At 43.2% G+C, this 23,176-nt stretch overlaps 1 protein-coding gene across 3 annotated transcripts in view; it reads left to right on the top strand.

The window, feature by feature from the left end:
* dlgap3 (DLG associated protein 3) overlaps positions 1-23,176 on the top strand; it is a 166,213-nt gene extending 143,037 nt beyond the window's left edge. For all 3 annotated transcript variants that reach the window (XM_023344466.1, XM_023344464.1, XM_023344465.1), the window contains 11 exons: positions 728-1,890; positions 10,174-10,385; positions 11,801-11,903; positions 12,536-12,752; positions 14,879-15,414; positions 16,886-16,980; positions 17,887-18,106; positions 20,298-20,592; positions 20,685-20,776; positions 21,893-22,039; positions 22,636-23,176. In XM_023344466.1, coding sequence (XP_023200234.1) covers positions 802-1,890; positions 10,174-10,385; positions 11,801-11,903; positions 12,536-12,752; positions 14,879-15,414; positions 16,886-16,980; positions 17,887-18,106; positions 20,298-20,592; positions 20,685-20,776; positions 21,893-22,039; positions 22,636-22,950 — 3,321 coding nt within the window. In that variant the 5' untranslated portion in view covers positions 728-801 and the 3' untranslated portion in view covers positions 22,951-23,176. The remainder of the gene's footprint in view (positions 1-727; positions 1,891-10,173; positions 10,386-11,800; positions 11,904-12,535; positions 12,753-14,878; positions 15,415-16,885; positions 16,981-17,886; positions 18,107-20,297; positions 20,593-20,684; positions 20,777-21,892; positions 22,040-22,635) is intronic.

The raw sequence follows: 23,176 nt of genomic DNA, 5'->3' as shown, positions 1-23,176 counted from the left end.
ATCAAGGGTTTGTCACCGTGGAAACAACAGAAAAATAGAAAACTGTTCCCTCGGCGACTTTCTAATCCAAGGTTGTATGACTCGTCAGGCAGAAAGGATCAAAACACAAACCTATTAAGGGGAGTAAATAAGCCAGACATTTAATGTTGCTGGTTAAAAATATCACCTTTTACAATTGTGGAGGCCTGGCTGAAAGAGAAGTTGTTCATATGACAGTGACCTGCAGTTTGAACCATGGAGTAGGGAGGAACACACAGATTCTACGCAAGGCCGATCAGCTCTTTGATTTTTTCTTTTTCTTTTTCTTGTGATAAGTACTAATATCAGCATATTGAAAGGAGTCTTTCTAAGTTAGATAGTAGAGTACACCTTCAGGGGTCAAATGGAGTCCATGCCTCAATGGTTCAGGGCAATTCTAGAAGCAAAATGGGACCAATGATCTCTTAGGCGTCTGATTATAATGTCATTGAAGTATAGCGGAAAACAGGTTTGTGTTTTTGCAGTGTAGTTACTACTCCCACTTTACATTTTGCACCAATAACAGAATAGCTCTTAGAATCCACACAAGAAAAGGTTCTGCTAGTATTCTGTGTTAGGACCTAGCTTCAGAATCTAGACAGAACAAGTATGTATCAGCTTTTTGGCCTTGGGAATGTCTACTTGCTAGCACAGACACAAACCCAATGCAATTTCAAGACCTTATTAGTATTTTTCCTTCTGCTTTCAGGTGAGACCGGTGCAGCCCTGTCACGCCCACAGCGACCCCTTTCGGCCCGGACGGCCCACCACGCCCCGGCGCCTATGAAAGGGTACCATGTCAGCCGTAGCATGTCTCAGCATTCCTCTGGTGGTGGCGGAGGAGGCCCCTGCCACTGTACGCCGGACAACTGTGACGGCCCAGGCAGAGACTACTACCATGGCCGTAGCGACGGGCACTACTACTCGGGTGGTCCAACCGAGGCTCTGGCACTGGAGAGGCATCACTCCCACTCTCATTCGCATGCACACTCGCACTCCCATAGCCACTCTGGCACCTTTCCCCGCTCCCACCCCAGCCAGCACCCGCCTCTCCAGTCGTTTGATTCCTGCGAGGATTGCCTGTCTTCGGGCCATGGAGGAAAGATGCATCGGATTCCTCCAAACCTAATGGACCAGTTTGAGAAGCAGGTTCCCTTCCACCCAGACGGCTTCCACACCCTACAGTACCAACGCACGGCGAGCGGAGGGGCCGAGCACCGCAGCGAGAGCCCCTCTCGTATTCGCCACTTGGTCAACTCCGTCCAGCGGCTCTTCGCCAAGTCCCATTCCCTTGAAGCACCCACCAAAAGGGAGTACAATGGCACGAGGGGCGGCGGGGAGTACCGGGGCGAGAGAGGAGGGGGCCACAGAAGCGGAGGGGAGGAGGTTCACTACTCAGGCCACCAATCTCGGTCGACCAGGAGGAGCAAGTCGCGAGAGCGCAGCAAAAGCGGCGACTCTCGGCATGAGTCGGGGCGACGTCACCGCAGCCGGACGGCCGGCTGGTGGAGCTCCGATGACAACCTGGACAGCGACAGCAGTTTCTTGGTCAGCGGGGGCAGACGGGGTTATCCCACTGGACACGAGAGTCTGGATGCCGCCATTCAAGAGCTCACCATGAAGAAACCAAAGGAGCGCAGCGGAGGACCCGGATCCTCCGAGTGCATGGCTTGCACCACCATGGCTCTGACCGGCGGCGAGGGCGGTGGGCACCATGGCCACCATAGTCACTCCCTGAAGCGGAGCACCTGGTCAGCCATGACAGTGAGTCAGGCCAGGGAGGTTTATCCTTCCACCAGGGGAGGAGGTTATGATAAAGCACTGGTGCCCTTGGAGAACAAGCTGAAGGAGAGATCATTCCACTACCTGCAGGTTTGTGTGTACCAATATTTTCAACAGATTCATACAATACAACAGCAAAAGAAACGCATTGTTTCTTTAAATATGTGACGTTTTTCATGCCAAACTGCCACACATGTAAACAGACTTAAAGTTTTCACAGGCAACCCTTCTGAAGGATCTGATGCAGCTCAAGTTCAAAGTACTGTGACTTTGAGTAGTTCACGTCAGAAAGTGAAGCAGTTTTCCAACAGTTATAAATAACTCCTAAAAAAGCTAAATGCCATAGGGAGAGATAAGTAGTCCACCCCCACCTTCTTTTTTTGTTTGTCACTCATTGCTTCTAATACACACATGCAGACACAAAATCTCTCTACTGTATAGAATAGGTACCAATTGTTAGATTTCCCTGCTATACGGAAATAAAAACACATTTCAGGATTATTTAAATTGTAAACGTATGCCAAATGTTTGGATAAATTCGACTGAGCATGAGATCAGTAAGCAAATCGAAGCGGTAGAAACCAAGGTTAACGTGTTTTAGGTTGTTTTGTTGCTAAGACACTGATTGAAACTATCAGACGTCTGAATGCCTGAAGCGCTGAAGCAGCAGTAAACTCCATAAAAGCAAGTTTCAAAGTGAACTTAATTTCAGTCATGACTGTCATGTTGTAAATTGTCAATGGACTAGATTTATGTAGTGCTGTTCTAGTCTTGCCGACCGAATTTACACTACAGCCACATTCACAAATGTCCACACATTCAGTTGGGGCTTAAATGCCTTGCCCAAGGGCACATTGATGTGTGGCAGGAGAAACCTGGAATCCAACCTACAACCTTCTAAATGCAAGATGGCTATCAGCTATTCTCCCCAAACCCTTTGCTGTTAAATTAGAACAATGACCAACAAACTAACCTATTTTTTTCCCCCAAAGTAATAACTCTTCCCTACTTTAAACCTGTTTTTCAATATTTCTCTGTCACTCTGCATGAACTTATGTAGAATATTATTTCATGTAGTGTATGTCAGGAGTCAGTGGTGTGTTTTGGTGTGTTTTTATTTGGGATTTTATGCGATGGACAAACACAAAGTTGTGCATGATTGTAATTTGGAGGAAAATTCATGGATGGTTTTATGACTTCCCCAAAAACTACAATGAAAGTGAAGAGCTCAATACAAATGCATTCAGATTTTTATTAGTATAAAGATTTGAAAACCCTTCGTTTTCTACTGGCACGTCACACAAACGGTCAATGACGTACATTAAAATTTGTGGTAGGAAGAGAAATTGTGTTTGGAAGACTATTTTTTTGAAAGTACTTCTTACTATTCAGACAAATATTGTTTAATGTTGTTTGGTGTCTACAGATGTTTTCATCTCCTGGTAACAGATGCTTTTGCAGTCAAATAAAAAAGAGCAGACGCAAGGTGGGGTGACTTACTTCTGCTAAATGCTCTTCTTCAGTACGGCCAACATCTACACAATTGTATGTAATGACGAGTGGTTTCATAGCAACCGTACACTTTCATATGAGGAGCAACCATGGCCTGCCGGTAACAGTGCTCTATTGGTATTCCATCAGAGTGGCTTCTCTCTGCAGCTCCTACACTCACAATCCACATTCCTATATGTTCAAACATTTAAAAATGATGCATTGCAAATGCATTTGAATTCCTCAAAGATTTTTATTTTTAAAGTAGAAAAAAAATCCACTTTGAAGTATCAACTGTCGAAAGCGTGCTTAAAAGTACCAACCTCCAAATGACTTCCTTGGTATTTCACCGCTGGAAATTATTGATCCACGCCCACATGTTATCTACCTTTCTCTCGAAACAATGGTTTCTCCTACTTCTCGCCACTTTTGATGATCCCAAACGGAACAGAAACAGACGGATGCCCTTCCGCTTCTTCGGCAGACGCAGGCCCCCTGAAATTTTACGCGTAATTGCTGCAGCGTAGCTGAAAAGGCAACCGAGTGAGCACAGAAAGAGGAAGAATTGGAAACGCGCGCACACATCAACCCGCTGAGCTGGAGCTGCCATGCAGGGCTGTGTTTCTACGGAAACAGCAGGTAGTCACAGGAGTCCCTGGTGTTTTTCCAACTCTCATCCTTTACAGACAGCTGAGGTTTGCTGATAGAAGGGAGAGCGAGGTCATGCGAGTTGCCGTTCTGAAAGGATAAACCTCACACAATTTGCCTCCGTTCTTGAGACTGCCGTCGCCTTCGCACCTCAGGTCACAGAGAGAACTTCCCTTGCTGCAGGTTTTCTCATCTCCAGGTGTCACTGTCTTGGCAGTGTTGGGGAGAGGGAAAAAATGAGGAGGCAGTGCATTGGCTGAATTCTGTGCTGTGTTCAGATGTTGTTGAACTCCACACATTTATGGAACCAGTAACGCCTAGAACTGCAAAGATCTGGTTTTGGACAAGATGGTTGTTTTCATTTTGTATAAGGTGTAATTCCTGTATTATTTGAATTATAAAGAATGTTTACAAGTAGTTGGTTTCTTGTCTCCGGCAGATAAAAATCAACCGGTTATCTGTGATCTGATATATAAGCTGATGCGCATTCAAGGCTACTTAGCAACAAGCATACTTTACATGTGAAAGCAGCACAAGTGGCTTTAAAAATGGGAAATATTGCTCTTTGCCCCAGAGCACGTCTGTGTGAGTAATGGCACCATTCCCCCCCCAAAAATATATTTGACATGGTAATTCACACCTTCATAAAAACGCTTGGTTTTTGAGACACCAACCAAATATCCTAAGTACAACACACACTCCACATTCATTGCAAATCCTTAAGTGCATAAAAAATTAGTTAAAGTTAGCCTATGCTTCAACTGCATCTCAAACTGAAAACATAACTGCAGTTTTTGAATAGTTTCTAACAACTTTGGAGAATTATTCTACCGTTTCATAGTCACAAGAAAGAGTTGGAGCCTTATCTTACTCGTTTGACCCAGGTACAATGTTTTGTGACTTGTGAAGAACACATAAGACTTACTTGAGTTGCAAGTCCACTGTGTCTTTCCCATTTTGAAGGAGTTGCTAAGTAAAACTGACCTGTATCACTTTATATTTATTCTCCATTGAAGCAAGAAGACATGGATTACTAACTAAACCTGTCTATTTTGTTTCATAAGGATTGTTAGAGGAGATTTGGTAAACAGCCAATTATTTCTTATCATGGAAATTTGTCCCACACTGAATAAATGCGCTCAAATCGGATTTTTCAATTTATTTATTTTTTTAAGATAACATAACTGCAATAAAAGATTAAACTCCTTTAAGACTCTTAAAACACTCTATTTACCAGGAGGGCAACAAATGAGAACAGCTCCCATCCAACATAAGGCATCTCTCAAAGGCGCAGATATAGATAATGACAATCATCAAGTCATCAGACACCTACTGTATACTCTCGCTAATGTGCCTCTAATGTTGCTTAATTTGCATTCAAAGCAGGAACTGATGCAGTAGATGAATTAGTACACACCTTCTCATTTCCTACCTGCCAGCTCGTCATTGCTCTTAATTTTGCCTCCTGTGCCGTAGACGTGTGTGCCTCTGCGTGTTTTCCAGGCTTTATGCTGTCTGTGCATTTGTTGTGCAGTTCCCAGGAAAAACTGATTACATATTCACAGAAGCAAAAGAGTAGTTACATCTAGGCTTGCACTGAGGTATAAATAACTGAGAATGAATGCCAAATGTTTGTGATTTATGAAAGCAATCTTTTGTTTCTATGGATATGCTTTATGATTTCTTAGATGTGAACAAGAGTTTATGTTGCTGTATTATGCCAATCCTAATCTGTGAATGCATTTTCTTCTCTCAGTCAAGTTGTTGTGTGTTATGTCAACCTACGCAAATACCAGGTTTCACCTTGGATTAGGAATTGACCGATCCACTTTTTTCACTTCCAATACCGATACAGATATCTGGGGTACAGTATCGGCCGATACCAATCCGATACTGGGCTCTGAGTCAGGACCGGGCTCTGAGTCGGGACCTGCCTCAGAGTCGGGACCGGGCTCTGAGTCGGGACCTGTCTCAGAGTCGGGACCTGTCTCAGAGTCGGGACCTGTCTCAGAGTCGGGACCGGGCTCCGAGTCAGGACCTGCCTCAGAGTCGGGACCTGCCTCAGAGTCGGGACCTGTCTCAGAGTCGGGACCTGTCTCAGAGTCGGGACCTGTCTCAGAGTCGGGACCGGGCTCCGAGTCGGGACCTGCCTCAGAGTCGGGACCGGGCTCCGAGTCGGGACCGGGCTCCGAGTCGGGACTTGTCTCAGAGTCGGGACCTGCCTCAGAGTCGGGACCGGGCTCTGAGTCGGGACCGGGCTCTGAGTCGGGACCTGCCTCAGAGTCGGGACCTGCCTCAGAGTCGGGACCGGGCTCTGAGTCGGGACCTGTCTCAGAGTCGGACCGGGCTCTGAGTGGGACCTGCCTCAGAGTCGGGACCTGCCTCAGAGTCAGGACCCGATTTTTTGCTCCTATTTTTCCCCTTACAACAATCTTAGCACGCTGGTCTTTCTAAGATTGTGTGGTGTGTTACGGTAGATCGTCGTTGCCCCTCCGATCTAAATCAGGGGTTTTCCTCAACTGGGAGCGTTAACGCAGCCTGTTGAAAGTGACAGGTAGCCAATCGTGGATTCTCCTCCGAGCTTTCTGAGGGGAAATTACAGAGGGGAATCCCAAACAGCTGACACGGCGCAACCCGAAGTCCAGGACATTGGAGATGATTTGTGGAAACAACGTTAATGTTTATTCAACATGCAAAGAATATAGAAATGACAAGGGGAGGAGTTGGAGCGAAATTACTACCGCAGTTGATAAACCCGGTAACTTTTCAGCTGTTCTTCGTTAACGTGACATAAATAGGTTCTAATGATTTTCATTCAGTCAGGACTTTACGCTGACACTAGCCACACGCATTGCAGGTAGATTGTAGTAAAGCATTGATTAATGCCTGGTTTTAAAATTAGTTCACTGGACTTGTAGCCATTATTTTGTGCCCATTGTTGGACACCACACGGCAGGAACGAACCGTTATACCTAGGATTTCTGTCGGCTAATGTGTGATCTGTCAGGTTTTGAAAATGGGCCGACAATCGGCTGACAGCTGAGCCTTTTTTCATTCAGTGTCATCAACAGAAAGAGAAAAAGGTCGGAAGAGACGATAATGCCGATAATTAAAATGACGTCAATAGTTTTAATTTATCGAACGATTAATTGATAAACAGGCCTATTAGTTTTCAGTATAAAACTTATGAAAGAAACTGATTTGGAAAAGTTTTCTCTCTCTGATTTTGATATTTTTTGTTGCCAAGATGAATTACTGTCATTTTGGTCCTTAAAATGCCAAAATCTCCACTTGACTTTACATTTTGGTCCGTCTGATTGTGTAATTTTTAAATCTGAAATGTTTTATAATTTGACCAGATACTCATTACATGAGTCGCCTTTTTACCAAATACATTTTTACTCTTGAGTAATTTCTTGGATGCAACATATTTTTAATTGAGTAAAAATATGCCGAAGTAGTGCTAGTTTTACTTGAGTACTATTCTGGGGTACTCTACCCACCTCTGGACAGAGCACAAAGAATAGAATTAGTCTGAATAGATCTGCCCCTATGGATGTGGCACATTGTCACCAATCTAGAATTTATTTCAGTATCGGGACCGATACCAATATTAATATTGTATCGGTGCATCTCAACCTTGGATCATGGGTCGAGTGTCCAGCCGGAAAAGCTGAACAAGACAAAGAGAATCTTGGCAAGTTTTAGATTACAGCCGTCTAAAATAGTTAGACGTGTGTAAGGTTTCTCATCCGCAGCGCAAATGCCAATCAAAATGTGTGGCATGCGAGCCCGACACTCTTCGTCCCTCTGTCCCTCTTCCCCCATCGTCGGCCTGCGAGCGACAGATAAGAAATGATTACAAAATGAGAATATGGAGCGAGAATGAAGTGAAGTCGGACGAGGTGAGAGAGAGGGCGGAAAAGACAGACTTGGAGAGGGAGCAAGAGGGACGCAGAGATGGCAAGCTCAGGGATAGGAAATAGATAAAGAAGGTTATGGTAGCCAAGGGGCTAAGATAAAGGAAGGAAGGGAGGTTGTGGAAATAAGAGAGATAGTAGGGGGAGATGGCCACTGGGATCTGGAGATTAGGCTGAATCATCTTTTAAGTGATGACCTTAAAAACACACACTCAGCTGGTTGCCAAACCCTGGGGCCCTGACGATGAGTGTCTCAGTGCGTGTAGGTGTTTTTCATTTGGCCCCACACTTGTAGGGGACTGCAAACCTGACAGCATTTGCAAAAGTGGAGGGTTGAGAGGCCCCTTCTGGGTAAGGGGGCTGCGGCAGGCTTTCATCTTCCTAGAAAAATACGGGCTCAGGTGTAAGAGATGGACTCACACAGACGAATGCCAAACTGAACGGTCCTTTTACAAAAAGGGAAACTCGGGTGACGCTAGATGCTAATATAAAAATTTTAATAATAGATTAAAAAAGGTAATAAACTTGCTATTTGCATTTTTTACCCTCTTGTTCTTAATAGTTTTAGATGTACGACAGCAAGTGTGCTCACTTAACGTTCTTATTACATTTCTACATATTTTTAGGTGAATTCACAGGTTAAGAACCAAGCAGATTAATAAGGGTAAGCAACCATTTGTTAATTTTGACATAAGAAAAAAAATATTTTATATTTTAGAAACAAAACAGGATGTTTTGAGCCTTACTCTCAAAATCATAAGTTGTAGAAGAGGATTTGTTTGTTAGAGAGCACACGTATGTCAAAGCCAGAGAACCACCCAAGATTTAAAAGTATGGAAAAATGAATAAATTGCAACCACACTTTAATTTATTTATTTATTTTTATTTTATTTTTTTTGGTAAGTGCCTAAATGATTTTCATCCTGCCAGAATTTTAGATTTGATCACAAATCGTCGTTCATCAGCACATAGAAATAGAGGTAGACTGGTCTCAGAAAGGGACACTTTTAAATCCCTGTCTGGGTTGCCGGTTTGGTAGGTCTCAAGCTACAGCTCTCAGGTAGAATTATGCAATATAAAACATAATTCTGTATACCTAAATTTGAACAGAAGATTATTGTACCTCTATGTAGCACTACTTTCCTCCTGGGATATCAGTGTGTTATGCATTCATGTCTATTTCTCAGGTAGTTCAGGTATGTTCTTGGATATTTTTGCTTTTTTTTTGTTTGTTTTTTTTTACATGCAAATTTATGTAACTGTTATGAAACCAACACAACCAAACCTGATATAAAAATGTTCTATTTACTTTTTTTGTTTTTATAAAAAAAACATTGCATTACATAATGTAAATAAAACATATTTATAGCTGATAAAAATTCATGCAGCTTAAGGAGGCTTCACTGTGAACATGCCAATTTTTTTCGGCATATCAGTTCTTCAACTGTCTACCTGTGTGGGTTTTTTGTTTTGTTTTGTTTTCCCACCTGACTTCCTGTTTTCACTCCATTGATAATTCGCTCTCCTGTTTTATGTTTTGCTATCTGCTCACTCTGTTTGCCACCTCCTCCACACACTATTTTCTTGTCCTTTGTGATTTTTTTTTTTTTTAAAACTTCCCTCTGCCTTTCTGCGTATTTGTTTATTTGCTCTCCATCTGTCGGCTTCTTGCTCACGCTTTTTTTTTTTTTTTTTTTCCTGTTTCTTTGTGTCAGTGTTTCTCCAGCTGTCAGAGTTTCTCTCTCTCTGTAAGTTTCTTTGTGCGTTTCTGTCTTTCTTCTCGTGTCATCTGCAGTGAGCGTTTTGAACGTACGCGTCTGCGTTGCGTGCACGTGCATGTCTTTTTTTTTTTAAATTTTGCTCTCGTCACATGCACGAGCATGATGGAGCTCAGCCAGTTCGTTACCTTTACAACCCGATGGCGTGTGCCCGTGTTTTAAGGACTGTGTCTGTCTGAGTCATCGCTGTCCTTCTGGTCGGAGTGCAAAATATTTTCCCGTGAGAGAAATATAATTCTGTCTTTTGGACTGTATTAACAGATATTGTGACAACACGTTCAATATCTCACGACTAATGAATTCATTTTATGAATGGTGTTTGGTTTTTTTCCCCTCCTAATATCTCATTTTGCAGAGCTCATCTTACTGTTAACACATTTAGTCTGTTTACTACAATAATAAAAATACCATAAAACCTCTTCTTTCTTTTTTTTAACACTCATCACACCTTTATGGTTTTGCTCATCTAATCCAAGTTGTGTGTCTGTCTGGTTATGTTAGTAGCGAGAATGTGACTAACACTAGATGCGCTTCAGGTCCCTTCAGAGGACTGGGGGGGCGGCGGCTACGGCGGATCGGCCGACAGCGGAGGCGAGATCCCGTGCCGTCGGATGCGCAGCGGCAGCTACATCAAGGCCATGGGCGACGACGACAGCGCAGACTCAGAGACGAGCCCTAAAGCCTCGCCCAAATCCACCCTGATCGCCCAGAGGGACGCCTTCAGACGCTCCATAAGCATGGATCAAAGGTTAAATGCCACAAGAACTGCATATATGTCACCGCTGATAGAGAGCCCACAGCTGCCCCCCATCTCTGGGTTTAAAAGCAAGATGGCACAAGCTGCATTTACTGCAAAAAAAAAACAAAAATAAAAACTTGGAAGAGATAGATACCCTGATGTGTCAGATGGTGAACATTTACGAAAAGATAGAATGTGACTATGGAAGGGAGGAGACTAGCCTGGGGAAAAGAAAAAGCTAATTCTTCCTCAGTAAGCTGGCATTAGCCATGTTTTAGCAAACCTTAAAACACTTCAATTGACATAGTTAAATCCTCAGCTCAAGCAGCCTCATACTTATATCCTTGATTGTGCCAAACACATCCAGGCTTTCAATTGGCTTAAACGAGGCATGAATGGGAAAAAAAAATTGCTTTAAATTTTGCGCTGATTAAAATGATGAAACTCTTTTTGCTTAGAGAACTTTGTGTGACGGGTTTTACTGGCTGACCAGCAGGATCCATCACCAAAGGGTCAGCTGGTTTTACTGCTGTATGAGCTGTTTCATGGCTGCTGGTAAAGACGAGCGTTTTGCCCTCGACATATTCAGGAAACACTTGCTGCATTCTTGTTGGTTGGGCAGGAGGCGCCACTTCTGCTTTTCAACGATGTACAGTTGCGTAATTGCGCATCTGTTGCAGCCACTTTTGCATGCGAGTGTAAACGTTGAGTGGGGGGGCGTGACCAGCAGCAGCTTATTTAGATTTAAAGCGACAGGACACCCTAAAAGAGCTCATTCTGAAAGGAGCTCGAAGCAGGCAGAACTGAGCAGAATAAAATCTTATGTAACATTGACTTTGTGCAAAAAGACATGTAATTTAATTTGTATGACCCATAGACCTATCCTTATCTGCATAATAGGTCACTTTTAAAATACTGAAGCCTGTCATTTCAAACCAATCTGCCCGTTCTGCCTTCGATATCAAAACATTTCCATCCATACAGCTGCCACTTACTGAATACTTTCTCTTTCTTTTTTTTGTGCCTGATATTTGAAGGTGAGTGTGTATACAAGTGAAATCACATTTTACCATTCAACCTTCTCCTGTTTCAGCAAACTTGATAAACAATTGTGATAAACGATTCACAGTTTTAGTAGAATTTACACCGATTACTTGATGTTTAGCATCTTGCGCCCCGCTTTGACAAACTGGTGCATTTTCATAACACTCTGAATGGCTGACGCTTCAGCACTCATAAAACTTGACTCATAATATTTATGATGGCGGCAGCCAGCCGAGTTGTGATTCACGTTTGCAATAAACGCAGCCAGCGCTCATCAGCGCCGTGTTGGCTTAGGAGAAAATGAAACTGGCATTAGTCTGAGATTTGTGCTATTGAGGTTACCATAAAGCTGTTGTTTTGTTTTTTCTGTTACGTTTTAGGTACTCCTGCAAGCAGTGCACAGATTCCTACCCGAACAGCAGAACGGCACCTAAAACCCACACTCGCTCTCGCAGCTACACACGCTCTCTGACCAGCTCACAGGTGACTAACTCCATCATCCACGGCATTTCAATTATTCTGGAATATTCTAACGTATACGGAATACCTTTGAACTTTTTCCACATTTGCTTAGGTTGCAGCATCAAACTTAAATATTTTTAGGGTTTTTTTTTTCTAAATTGCCTTGAATTTGGCTCCATCTGCTATGAACAGTTTTCCTGTCTTTGCTGAGGAGAAGCATCATTACTTTTCCTCCAGACACGATGCTTTGCTTGAAGGCTAAAATGCTCAGTTTTGGTCTCGTCTCACTCGTTCTACTACGTTTCCTGTTTCCCTTCCATGGCTTGTGGCAAACTGCAGACAGGACTTTTCGGGGCTTCCTTTCTTTTCCACTCTCAAGACTTGTTGAGTGCTCGACTAACAATTATCCTTCTTAAGTAACGTTCCTTAAGAGGCTCAAACAACTGTAATTATGCTGAACTGCAGGCAGGTTGTTTGTATTGGATCGTGTCAGAATAAATGGGCAGGATGCAAATGCAAACCGCAGATTTTAGATTTTTGTTCTTTAAAAAAACAAACATCTGAACCCCATTTGTCAGTTCCAAGAACACCCAACCCTTTTTGTTAATTTCTCACACAATTATTGTAATTTTTTTTTTTTTTTTTTACATAAGCTGGGAGACGCGTTGAACCACCAGTTCGAGACGGTGTGCGAAACCATGTTCGGCGAGGTGGAGTCGCAGGCCGTCGAGGCCCTGGATCTCCCCGGCGTGTTCCGGACCCGCAGCCACAGCTACGTGCGCGCCATCCAGGCGGGCTGCTCCCAGGACGACGACTGCCTCTCCGTCTTCTCCATGTCCGCCCCCCAGGGGAGCATCAAGGGCGGGGCCGGTGAGTGGACTCAGAGGCGTTCTGTGTGCGGCGTGTGCATCCATTTTTTTTTTTTTTCATTTTTAGCCTCCTGGCATCTCCGTTCTCTCTGCCTCTAATTCAGCCTTCTCTCCCTCTCTGTGTCTGTGTGTACGTTTGCAAGCTATAGGCACAGACTTGCATGTGCCTTATTGCTCATGCTCTTTCTTCTCTCCCACACTTCTCTGCTCTCGTCTCACCCATCGCACCCCCTTGCGTGACTGCAGGTTGCTTGCGATTATTACCATCGCTGTTGCTCTAGTCTCCATCTCTTTCTTGTCTTCCTTCGACAAGAAAAGAAGACGACATCTTATCTTCAAACCTTTCGCTCAACACAAAAGTCCACCTATGCAGCTGTTACTTCATTAGTCAAGTTTATTTGTGCAGCTCGTTTCAGCAACAAGGCAGTTGGAAGTGCTTTTGCATCATGAAAGGTCACCCATTATGAAACAAGCCATAAACATTACATTTTGTCAAATGCCATCATCAAAATCAAGCAACAACACATCAGATATGTTAATCAGTGTTTAAGCTATCATTAATCAGAGGCCGCTCTAAACACGCCGGCGGGGTTTTCAGCCTCGATTTGAAGGACGTTTCGGCTGTTTTTGCGGTTTTCTGGAAGTTTGTGATTTGTGACGCATAGAAACTGAATTATTACATTTTACCACTAAACCACCACCGACTTCAAGGTTACTTTATGTCATAGGGGCAACAAAATGTAGTGCATAATTGTAAAGTGAAGAAAAAAGAACATACATTTTTTCCATTTTTTAAAAATCAAAATAGAATCATTTTATCAGCCCTTGATTCTTTGATTCACCTATGCAGTCAGAGCAATGAAAGTTTACATTTAAGACTTGATTTTCTCACCAAGCTCTATTCAGTGTGTCATCTGAAAATGGAAAGAGTAAAATATTATTACAACAGCAAACCTACGAAGATGTCCTACTGAAGTGACAGGTAAAGCAAGGAGAGCAGCAGGAGCTCCATGGTAACTGGAGGAACTTCTGATATCCATAATTAAGGTGAATCTGTTGACAGGAAAACTACCAGTTATGAATATTTTTGCTTAAAAATACAGTTCAAACCTCAATAAAGTTAAAATTATGTAACAGGGTCAGTGTTCGCAGCTGATTTAGCTTGAGCTATGTGCGCAGAAGAGCTTCAGTTCTAAATGTTTGTTCCCGAAAACATGTACCTGTAAGTGTCTGCCGCACATTTTTTGTTTGTTTTGTTTTATTCTTAACATTTTTGAGTTATTAATATTTCCCTTCCACTTCAGTTTTGGCGTTGCAATGTGTTCTCAAATCTCAAGGAAATACGTTGAAGTTCGTGGTTGTGATGTGACAAAATGGAGAGGGGGGAGCTGAAGGCCCCTGTTTGTGCTTACATTACACAGGTAATTGCTGATTTTTGTCAGCTGCGCTTGTTCGCTAATGTTTGTTTGTTCATCGGAGGCTGTTTAGACCCTCGCAGGATTCAAATTTAAGTCCCACGAGATTTATTAAGAGCGCTGCGAAGTATCATCCGCGTCAACGGCGAAACGCTCACGCGCCGCACGAATACCTCCACGGCGCAGACACGCACGCGCACCCAGGGGAGGTCTGAGCTTCAGTTGGTATCTTTTACACTGTGGAAATAAACAAGCTGCACACACAGATGCGAAGGGCGATGAAGAAAGGGAAGCGGTATGGATTGCTTTTGGTATCCGTTTCAGGCAATTGCTTTAACTTTTAGAAGAAAAATTCGCCCAGGGGGAGAGGTTTCCTGCTGTCACCTTTGCTATATCTGACATAGCCACCGCTTTTTCTGCCTTTTCCTAAAAGAAAAGAAAAAAAGTATATTTTTTTCATGAAAAGGAATAATACCCAAGCTGTTGAATGAAGAAGTAGACTCCAGCATTGTTCTTTTTTTAATGCTCTCCGTGTTCTCTCTTCTCTCTTTTGTCGACTCAAAATTCCTCCTTTTTCCCCTGCTTTAACATTCCTCTTCTCCCTTCTAGTCTGTACATTCTGTAAGTATCCGCCCGCTCTTCTCCCTTTTCACGTCGTTGACTTTAACCTCAAACGCCTGTCTTCTTTTCCCTCGCTCTCCTTACACTTCAGTCTTTCCTTATCGTAAAGGTGCTCCCCCACCGCTCCCACCTCGCATGTCCAAGTCTTCTCTCTCGGTGCGCGCCCAGAGCAGCACCGAGTCCACTCAGGACGCGTACTTCCAGAGCGGCGGACAAATGGCTCCGGGCACTGGGCGCCCCAAGCAGCACAGCAACTCCATAGACCTCGGTGGCTCCGAGGGGCCGTCGGGTCGCGCCTCCAGGGGGGGCTACTACACGTCCGGTGGGCCCGGACGCTCCCGCCAGCACAGCAACTCGGCGGAGAGCCTGGACGGGGTCAAGGGTTCCAGGGAGCTCGTGCCCTACGGAGGGGGGCCCGGAGTGGGAGTCAGGGCAAAGCACAGCTGCTCAGCTGACAGCCTGCTGGAGGGGCCGCCACGGCCGGCGAGGGACCGGGACGGCCGGGTCGGCGGCGGCAGCCTGGGGAAGTCGTCGTCACTTCCACAGAACAACATGATAGTGAGTAAGATCGGCGGGCAGGACGACGGGCGCGCGGCCAGGAAGTGGAGGCCGTCCATCGCCGTGCAGGTGGGGATGAGGAAATGTGAAACATACAATGCTGTGAAAAATTATCTTTCAGTTTATGGAATTTTTTTGTTTGTTTTTATGTTTTTGGTCACACTTAACAAAACGCAATTTTCAAATGGTGATTCAATTTGTAGTTTATTTTCATTCCTTAAAGTTGAGGAATGTAACTTTTATTTTTTTTAAATGTTTTATTTACATATTTGTTAAAAGTGACAGAATGTCGTGACAATATGAGTCATGTGAAAATATCAATCTTCACCTCCTCCATGAACTGCTGTCGCAATCTGAAGAAATCCCCCCCTCCACCAAAAACAACCAATCAGAGCCAGGAGGAGGGTCTTAGCGCTGTCAATCATGCTCATGTACACTGCTCAATGTGCTAATGGTGTAAAAACAACTTACCATCTCAGAAAAACCATTTTTCCGTCGTCATCAGTGGCCATGCTTGTTAGCCTTAGCATTCGTTGCAGGCTAAGTTGTGTTGAACCAGCTTTAGCGTTGCAGAAGGTGTGAGCTGATTGACGGAGCTAAGACCCTTCTGGCTCTGATTGGTTGTTTCTGACGGAGCTGTGTATTTGAGTAAATATCAGCAGGTCCGTAGCGAGAAGGCAGAGAAGCTTGTTTATTTTTTCCACAAATTATCTTTCTCATATTGTACTGTCAGGACATAATGACGGTTTTAGCAAATATGTAAAAAAAAGAAGCAAACTGATCCACATGATCAACATTGTCTATTTTACTATGATCTTGTGATATAGCTTTTATGCTAATATGCTAACATTAAATCTCAACTACTATACCACTAGTAGTCAACCTAAATGTATAAATTACTATTTGTGGAGTTTAATGCTTGGATAATCGGATAGACTTTGTGTGTGTTTGGCAGATTTCCAAAAATTGTATCTTATTTTGTATTTATTTCTGTCATTTTTAACTTTTCCTTACACAATAAAAAAAAAACCACACAATGCTGAAAAAGCAAAACAAAATGAAAAAAAATCAAAAGAAGAAAAATAGAAGACCAAATTATTACAGAAATAGACAAACAATTCTCGTCAATGTCGAGAACACAAAGTGTAGACCGAAAAAAGTGTAGCTGGAAGCGTAATTTTTTGTACATACTGCATTGTCAAAATCAAAGCTGCAGAGTCTTTTCTAAAACACACCTCCAAGGAATTTCAGCCGAGTCTGGAATGAAAACGGAAAATATCCGAGCCAAAACTTCTGTTTTTTTTCTCGGGCGGATCACACATTTGTACTCTGACAACAAACGCATTCGAAACGCAACCCAGCAAGTTCTTCATACAGCCGATGTAAATCTATTTTCATACATTAACCCACAGCAGCTGTAGCTTCTTGTTTGTTTTTGTTTTGCATTTATTTCTGTGATAAAATGTCCTCCTTCCCAAAGAAGTTATTTAACTTTTCCTTTACTTCTAGCTGCTCATGTACTTTTCGTTTGCTGCTCCAGGTGGACAGCTCGGAGACTCTGTCCGATTCCGATACGGAGGGAAAAGCTCTGACCGAGGTTCACTCCATAGGAGTCCAAGTGGAAGATGAGAAAAGGTAAAACACAAAGAAAAAGAAAAACAGAAACAAAGCAGCAAAAAAATATTATTCATCTGCAGAACTTTCTCTCCCAGCTTGACTTGTTTTGGTGACATTTAAGTTTCTGTCATCACGGATGCCTCTCGCAAACGCAGAGTGGGGGCTTGAGGGGTGTTTGTTTACCCGCTAATTTATCTTTGTTCCAAAATATGCGGCTTGATCAGGAGCGGCTGGTCTTTGTGCGGTAATTTATGTGAATAATTCTGATTTATATTCAGAAAAAGCCCTCGTCTTCCTGCGCGCCCGACAGCGTCGCCATGTGTACGGCTGATTTCTCGTCTATGTCCAATTAATTCATTTAAGGTTTCATCAAGCAGCACAGCTTGAACTCGGAAACACTTTGTTCCAAGAATGTCTCTTTTTCTATTTTTTTTTTTTAAACCATGTTTGTAACCCCGTCTGCTGCAATCCGTACACACAACATGGCTTTCACACATGACTTGGCGCTTTTCCTAATTTTATCCATTCTCGCGTTTGAACGCAATCGCCGAAGATGACATCAGGACATCCGGCGCTGCGGATCTGAGTCACGCTGCGGACCCGAACAGACTGAGGAGACAGATGAGGGGAAGGTTGGGTTTAAAGTTGCAACAGTGTAAACACTCATCAGTGAGCACACTGGCATGACATTTGCACGCACCGATGCGTCATATGCCAGGGGATTTAGCAGGACTTATAACAACCAGGCGAGTGGCGGTGATTGCCGTGACAACACGGCCCTGCTCGGTTTGGAATGTGAAACGATAAGAAGGTCGAAAGGAGAAAAAAAAAAAAACATAAGAAAATTGAGAAAGCCTTCTGCAGGCAGTGCAGTTTGATCAGACGGCTCTGAGCCCGCTGTGACTCCTTGTGTCTTTTTGCAAGGCGGGCTCGATTCAAACGCTCCAACAGCGTGACGGCGAGCGTGCAGGCCGACCTGGACCCCGAGGGCTTCCCGGGGCTTAGCGTTGCTGTGCCAACACAGGACAAGAGTCTGCAGTTTGGCTGCTCCTTCCAGAGGCACTCGTCAGAGCCAGAGTCCGCGTCGCAGTACACGGAGTGCCACCGCACGGTCCACACACAGGGCCAGTGGGCTTACAGAGAGGTGGGTCACTGCCAGAAGTCTTCCTCATGAAAGATACAGACTTTACTTTGAATGGTTCTTGCTAAAGAATACTACAAAAGAGGGTTAGGGAAACTGGGGGGGGAAAAAGGAAATTGATTCTGACTTTAATCTTCTGAGATACTACGTCAGAATTCGGAAGTTAAAGTGGGAATTCTGAGAAAATAAGTCAAGATTCTGAGATTAAAGTCCGAAATCTGAGGAATAAAAGTAAGAACTGTGATATTAAAGTCAAAATTATGAGAAAATAGTGAAATCTGTGGGGGGGGTGAAGTCAGAATTTTGAGGAAAAAAATTCAGTAAAAAAAAAAAAAAAGAATTCTTAGATTAAAGTATGAATATTTATTCAGTGGCCCTAATCCTGTTCTGCAGAATATTGAAGTTACACATAGGTATGATCGCACCCTTTGCACTTTCTCATTTTCTCAAACTCCAGTGAATGTTATTAGGATGACAGAGGGCAGCGGAAAGTTCAAGGAAGTAAATTATTAAACATCATTCCAGTGTATGAACATCTCAAGACACACCGTTCCACCAATCATCCAAAACAAGAAACTGAACAACTGAAAACCAACTGAGACATGCAGTTAATCTGGCTGGTATTAACCAGAGGCGGGTAGGAGAATCTGTTGACATGACAACCAATCACCATGTACTTCCCAAATCTGGTGTTTATGGATGAGTAAAAGGAAGAGCAATAATGTAGAAATAAAACCATATAAAATTATGATTGAAGTTTTTCCTTCATGAGTGGGAAGACAGATGGTCAGTTGTGGAAGAAAACCTGCAAACTTTTCATTAAGCTTACATTTCTGCATTATAAGTGTGTTTATTGGTGTAATTTAACATACTAATCTTAAATATTGGATATTTATTAAGTGAATGTGGAAAATCAGCATAATTAACAGAAATAAAGGCTTGAAAAGTCTGTAAATCATCTATATCATGTGAATTGAAATAAGTATTGAAATAATAAAACTTTTCAATTACATTCAGATAATTTTTTTATGTTTTTTGCTAAACTTAAAAAAAAAAAACTTAATTATTTTTCCTTGGTTTTAAAAATCATGCATTTCTAAAAATCCAGATTCAACACATTTACAGCTGTAATTAGACCAAATGTGAAAAAGTTTAAGGTCTGTGAAAAACTTTCCAAAGCATTGTTCGTTTTGTACATCGAAGTCTCGCTACTTCCTGCGTTTCATTTACTTCTCACTCAGTTTTTTTACATCTATGGAAACCTAAAGTACAAGCAGCAGAAAAAAAAAAGGACGTAAAGCTTGATAATAAAGCTTACACATCTTTAATATGTCTATAAAAAGGCAGACACTGAAACATACAGCGGCTATTTGCTTAAAGATCTTTTTCTGTTTGAATAGCCATGGAACATTACCTCAATTTAATTAGATTATATTTAAATCTAATCTATTCAAAATTCACAGCAGCTAATTGAGTATCGCTGAAAAAAAAACACATTAAACAGCCAATTGCCCACTGTTTCTTTTATATATTATGTGTCTGATCACATAATATATATTCAGATGTCAGAAATTATCGATTGTAAATCATCTTTCTGAGATATTTTTGTATGTAGTGGTCAATAATGGTGATAAAGTGCTGAAAACACACATTTATTCACTATTTTACTAGGAAAATAGCTACAAACTGCACAAATTCTAATTATTCATTTCTTTCTGTCCACTTCAAAATTTCCATTCTGAAGAAAGAAGACATTTAGTATTTTTTTTATGAAGTACATGTTCAAAAAATGGTCAACTTATAACATCTTTTTCTATGTAAATATCCCACTAATTGTTATTTTTGTCTTTTATTTGCATTCATTCTATGAGCAAGAATTTATTTAGGAGGAGCTCTACAATTTAAGCTATAATATAACCTAGATTTCCTCTTTGAAAATTGTGAAATTGTTTTCCATAAATCTAATCTTTGGCTCCTCAGCTGCACACAGTGGGTGTAGATTGTACAACACAGTTGCTAATCCAAATTACCAACCGTGTTAGCATCTGTTCGTCGCTTTGTCGTTCTAGAAACTTTGTCTTTTGATTTTTAATGCTCTCGATTTGGAGTTGTAGGCCTTCCGGGAGGTACGGGGTTATGTTTTTGAACTCAGAGTGTCATTTGTAAAAGTAATGCACCCCTTCTGCTCACACAGGACCTCATTCAGGGCAACTACAACCCCGAAGCTTTCCAAGTAGACACAAGGCCCCATCAGCACCCACACCTGCCGCCGCGCTCCCACTCCCCTCTTCCCATTACCGCGGAGCGCGCCTGGACGGCCACACCGTCCCTGGAAGGCCCGCGCAGCCTTCCCGACTCGGGCCGGGCCTCGCCCTGCATGAGGGACGGAGAGTTCTTCCTGCGCCTGCTGCAGACGGAGGTGGAGAGGATGGAGGGCTGGTGCCAGAACATGGAGAGGGAGGCGGAGGAGAATGAGCTTCCAGAGGATGGTGAGTTCAAAAACTATTTCTCATTTTGCTGTTGCTGTTTTTGTTGAACTACATTTCCACTCTCTCTCTTGCTCTCTCTCTCTCTCTCTTAGCTCTTGAGCTAATTCGAAGCGCAGTTGGCAGTGCCCAGATGCTCATGTCTCAAAAGGTCCAGCAGTTCTTCCGCCTCTGTCAGCAAAGTATTGTAAGTGTGCGTGAAAAGTCACATCAACACACATTTCCATATAAGCATGTTACCCAAGAGGAGGGTTGTGGGGGGCCATTGCCCCATTGAAAAATGTTGGCCCACCCACTGGCAGCCCCAGAGAATCATGTTCAATTCATCATCTTCAATCAGGACATGAAAGTAAAACCCAATAAATACATAAAATTCAATGTAAAAAATACTTGAATGATCCCAAAGTGAAATTAAATGTTGCTGTAACTCATTAAATCAGGATTCTTCAGAGTTATTGTAAGAAAGATTTCCTGTAGAATACAAAAGCACACTTCACCTCTATGTGTTACTATCTATGTAGTTTGTTTTCTTTAAGTTGTGCCACCTCAGTTTTTTGTCTAGCCTGGTTGGACCACTGCTATTACAATTTTCTGGGGCTGCCACTAGCACACCTCATACATCTGACCTTTATAGAACAGCAAGAGAGAAACCATTAGTGTTAGATGTCCAGTTTGCAGTTTGGAAGGAGTTCTAGTCGCATGAGCTCAACGGTTAACATTTTTGACTATTGTCTAACATTGTGCATTACCCTAAAACAATATCCTCATATCAGTGGCTAAGTCATGCTGTGAATATGCTTTTAGTCAGAAGGACACAGAAGTCAGCCAGTAGTGACAGAAGATGAATGGTGCTAACTACAGGGCAATCCTGAGAGAAACCCTGTTAGTGGTTACCTGAGCATATTCTTGTGTCAAAATGGTCCAGTCAATGTTCAAATTGAAATCTAAGAGAAACTTGATGTGCATAGATCCTCTTAATTCAATCTGGTTGGGTTTGAACTGAGAGAAAGAGTTCTAAAACTTGCAGCTGTGATTGCGGTAATTGGTGGAGCTGCACCAAAGAATCCACACAGGAAGGCAGGATACAAAAGCACATAAAAATTTTCAGATTGTTTAGCCAAACATTCTGTCAACTTTCTATCTTTTGCCTTCCATTTCATGATACTTACCATGAAATCCCAATCAAATTCATTGAAGTTTTTGGCTTAACCTTTACTTATTTGGTCACATTACAAAGGGTATGAACAAAAGGTTTCACTTTTCCCGTCATCAAATGTCCCATCCTGTCTCCTTGCCGACCCAGGACCCGTCCGCCTACCCCCAGCCCACGTCGCAGGACCTGGCGTCCTTCTGGGACCTGCTCCAGCTCAACATAGAGGACGTAAGGGTTAGGTTTCAGGACCTCCAGAAGCTCAAGGACTCTGGGTGGAGGCTCCCACCTGAAAAGAAGGTGAGGGACCAGAGGGTCCGGCCTACCCTGGTTTCCCTTCATCATTCTCCCCGAGCTAAGATGGCTCTGTGCCGCCGGGTAGAGCAGATGGCTGTGGCCTCCAAACGTTTGCGGGCCACGAACGGTCAGAACAGACCAAGAGGAGCTGAGCAGATTTGCCCGCGAGGCAACGGAAGTTCAAATTGATAGGGTTTTATTTTGCATTTAATTTTAATTTATGTATATTTAAGTTTTTATCTTTTTTACTTTTCTTGCACTCTGTCAAGAAAAAGACAGCTTTTAGCATTATTTTCTATCAATCCTCTCCAAAACTAACTCTCTTTTCTTCTTTTTTTCCACTTTTCCCCTCTATCTCTCCTTCCATTTCCTTTCATACAACGCAACACTGATGCATGCTGCGATACCTTTTTGGGGCTATTTTCCTGTCTCATAATGCGTTTGATTACTTTTTATTTATTTTGCTCTCTGTTGTGGGTTTTGTCTCTTATTGCATGGGTTTTACGTCACAAACCCCCCTTCTTTTCCACCACCTAACATGACAAATCCACTGTCCTTTTCCTGCATCTCATGTCAATGTCTCATCCTCAACGGGTCAGGAGGATAAGAAACTTCCTCCGCCCCTACCAAAGAAGCCGGCGGGCGGGGTGAGCGGCAGCCTCCGGGCCGATAGCGTGGGAGACGGGGTCTCCGTTAGTGCCGGGGGCGGCCCGGCGGGGCTGGTGGTGCCCCGCGTTGGAGGGCACACCCTCCCCATCAGGGAGAAGTCCCTGGACCTCGGAGACCGTCAGAGGACAGAGGCGCGAAGGAGGCTGCTGCAGACCAAGCGTACCGCCTCCTTCAGGCAGAACTCGGCCACCGAGAGCGCCGACAGTATCGAAATCTACATCCCCGAAGCCCAGACTCGACTCTGAACCCACGACGGCACTCGCTTCCCCCTCACCCGATCTTCTGCGAGTCATTGCTGCTTATACGCTTCCGACCCACCGCCAATTTTAGCATTTTCCATCAACTTCTGTCATCCTACATTATTACCTAACAAGCAATGACAGCCATTTTAGTGTCTTGAAATTCAAACCATTTTACCGAGGCAGAGGCCTGAGGGGTATCTAGCCGAAGACGTTTTTACTTCCTTCTTAG

The sequence above is a fragment of the Xiphophorus maculatus genome, chromosome 13, assembly GCF_002775205.1.
Source record: "Xiphophorus maculatus strain JP 163 A chromosome 13, X_maculatus-5.0-male, whole genome shotgun sequence".
In the NCBI taxonomy this organism is placed as follows: Eukaryota; Metazoa; Chordata; class Actinopteri; order Cyprinodontiformes; family Poeciliidae; genus Xiphophorus; species Xiphophorus maculatus.
Note: the sequence above shows the minus strand (reverse complement) of the source record. Positions and strands in the feature narration are given on the sequence as shown.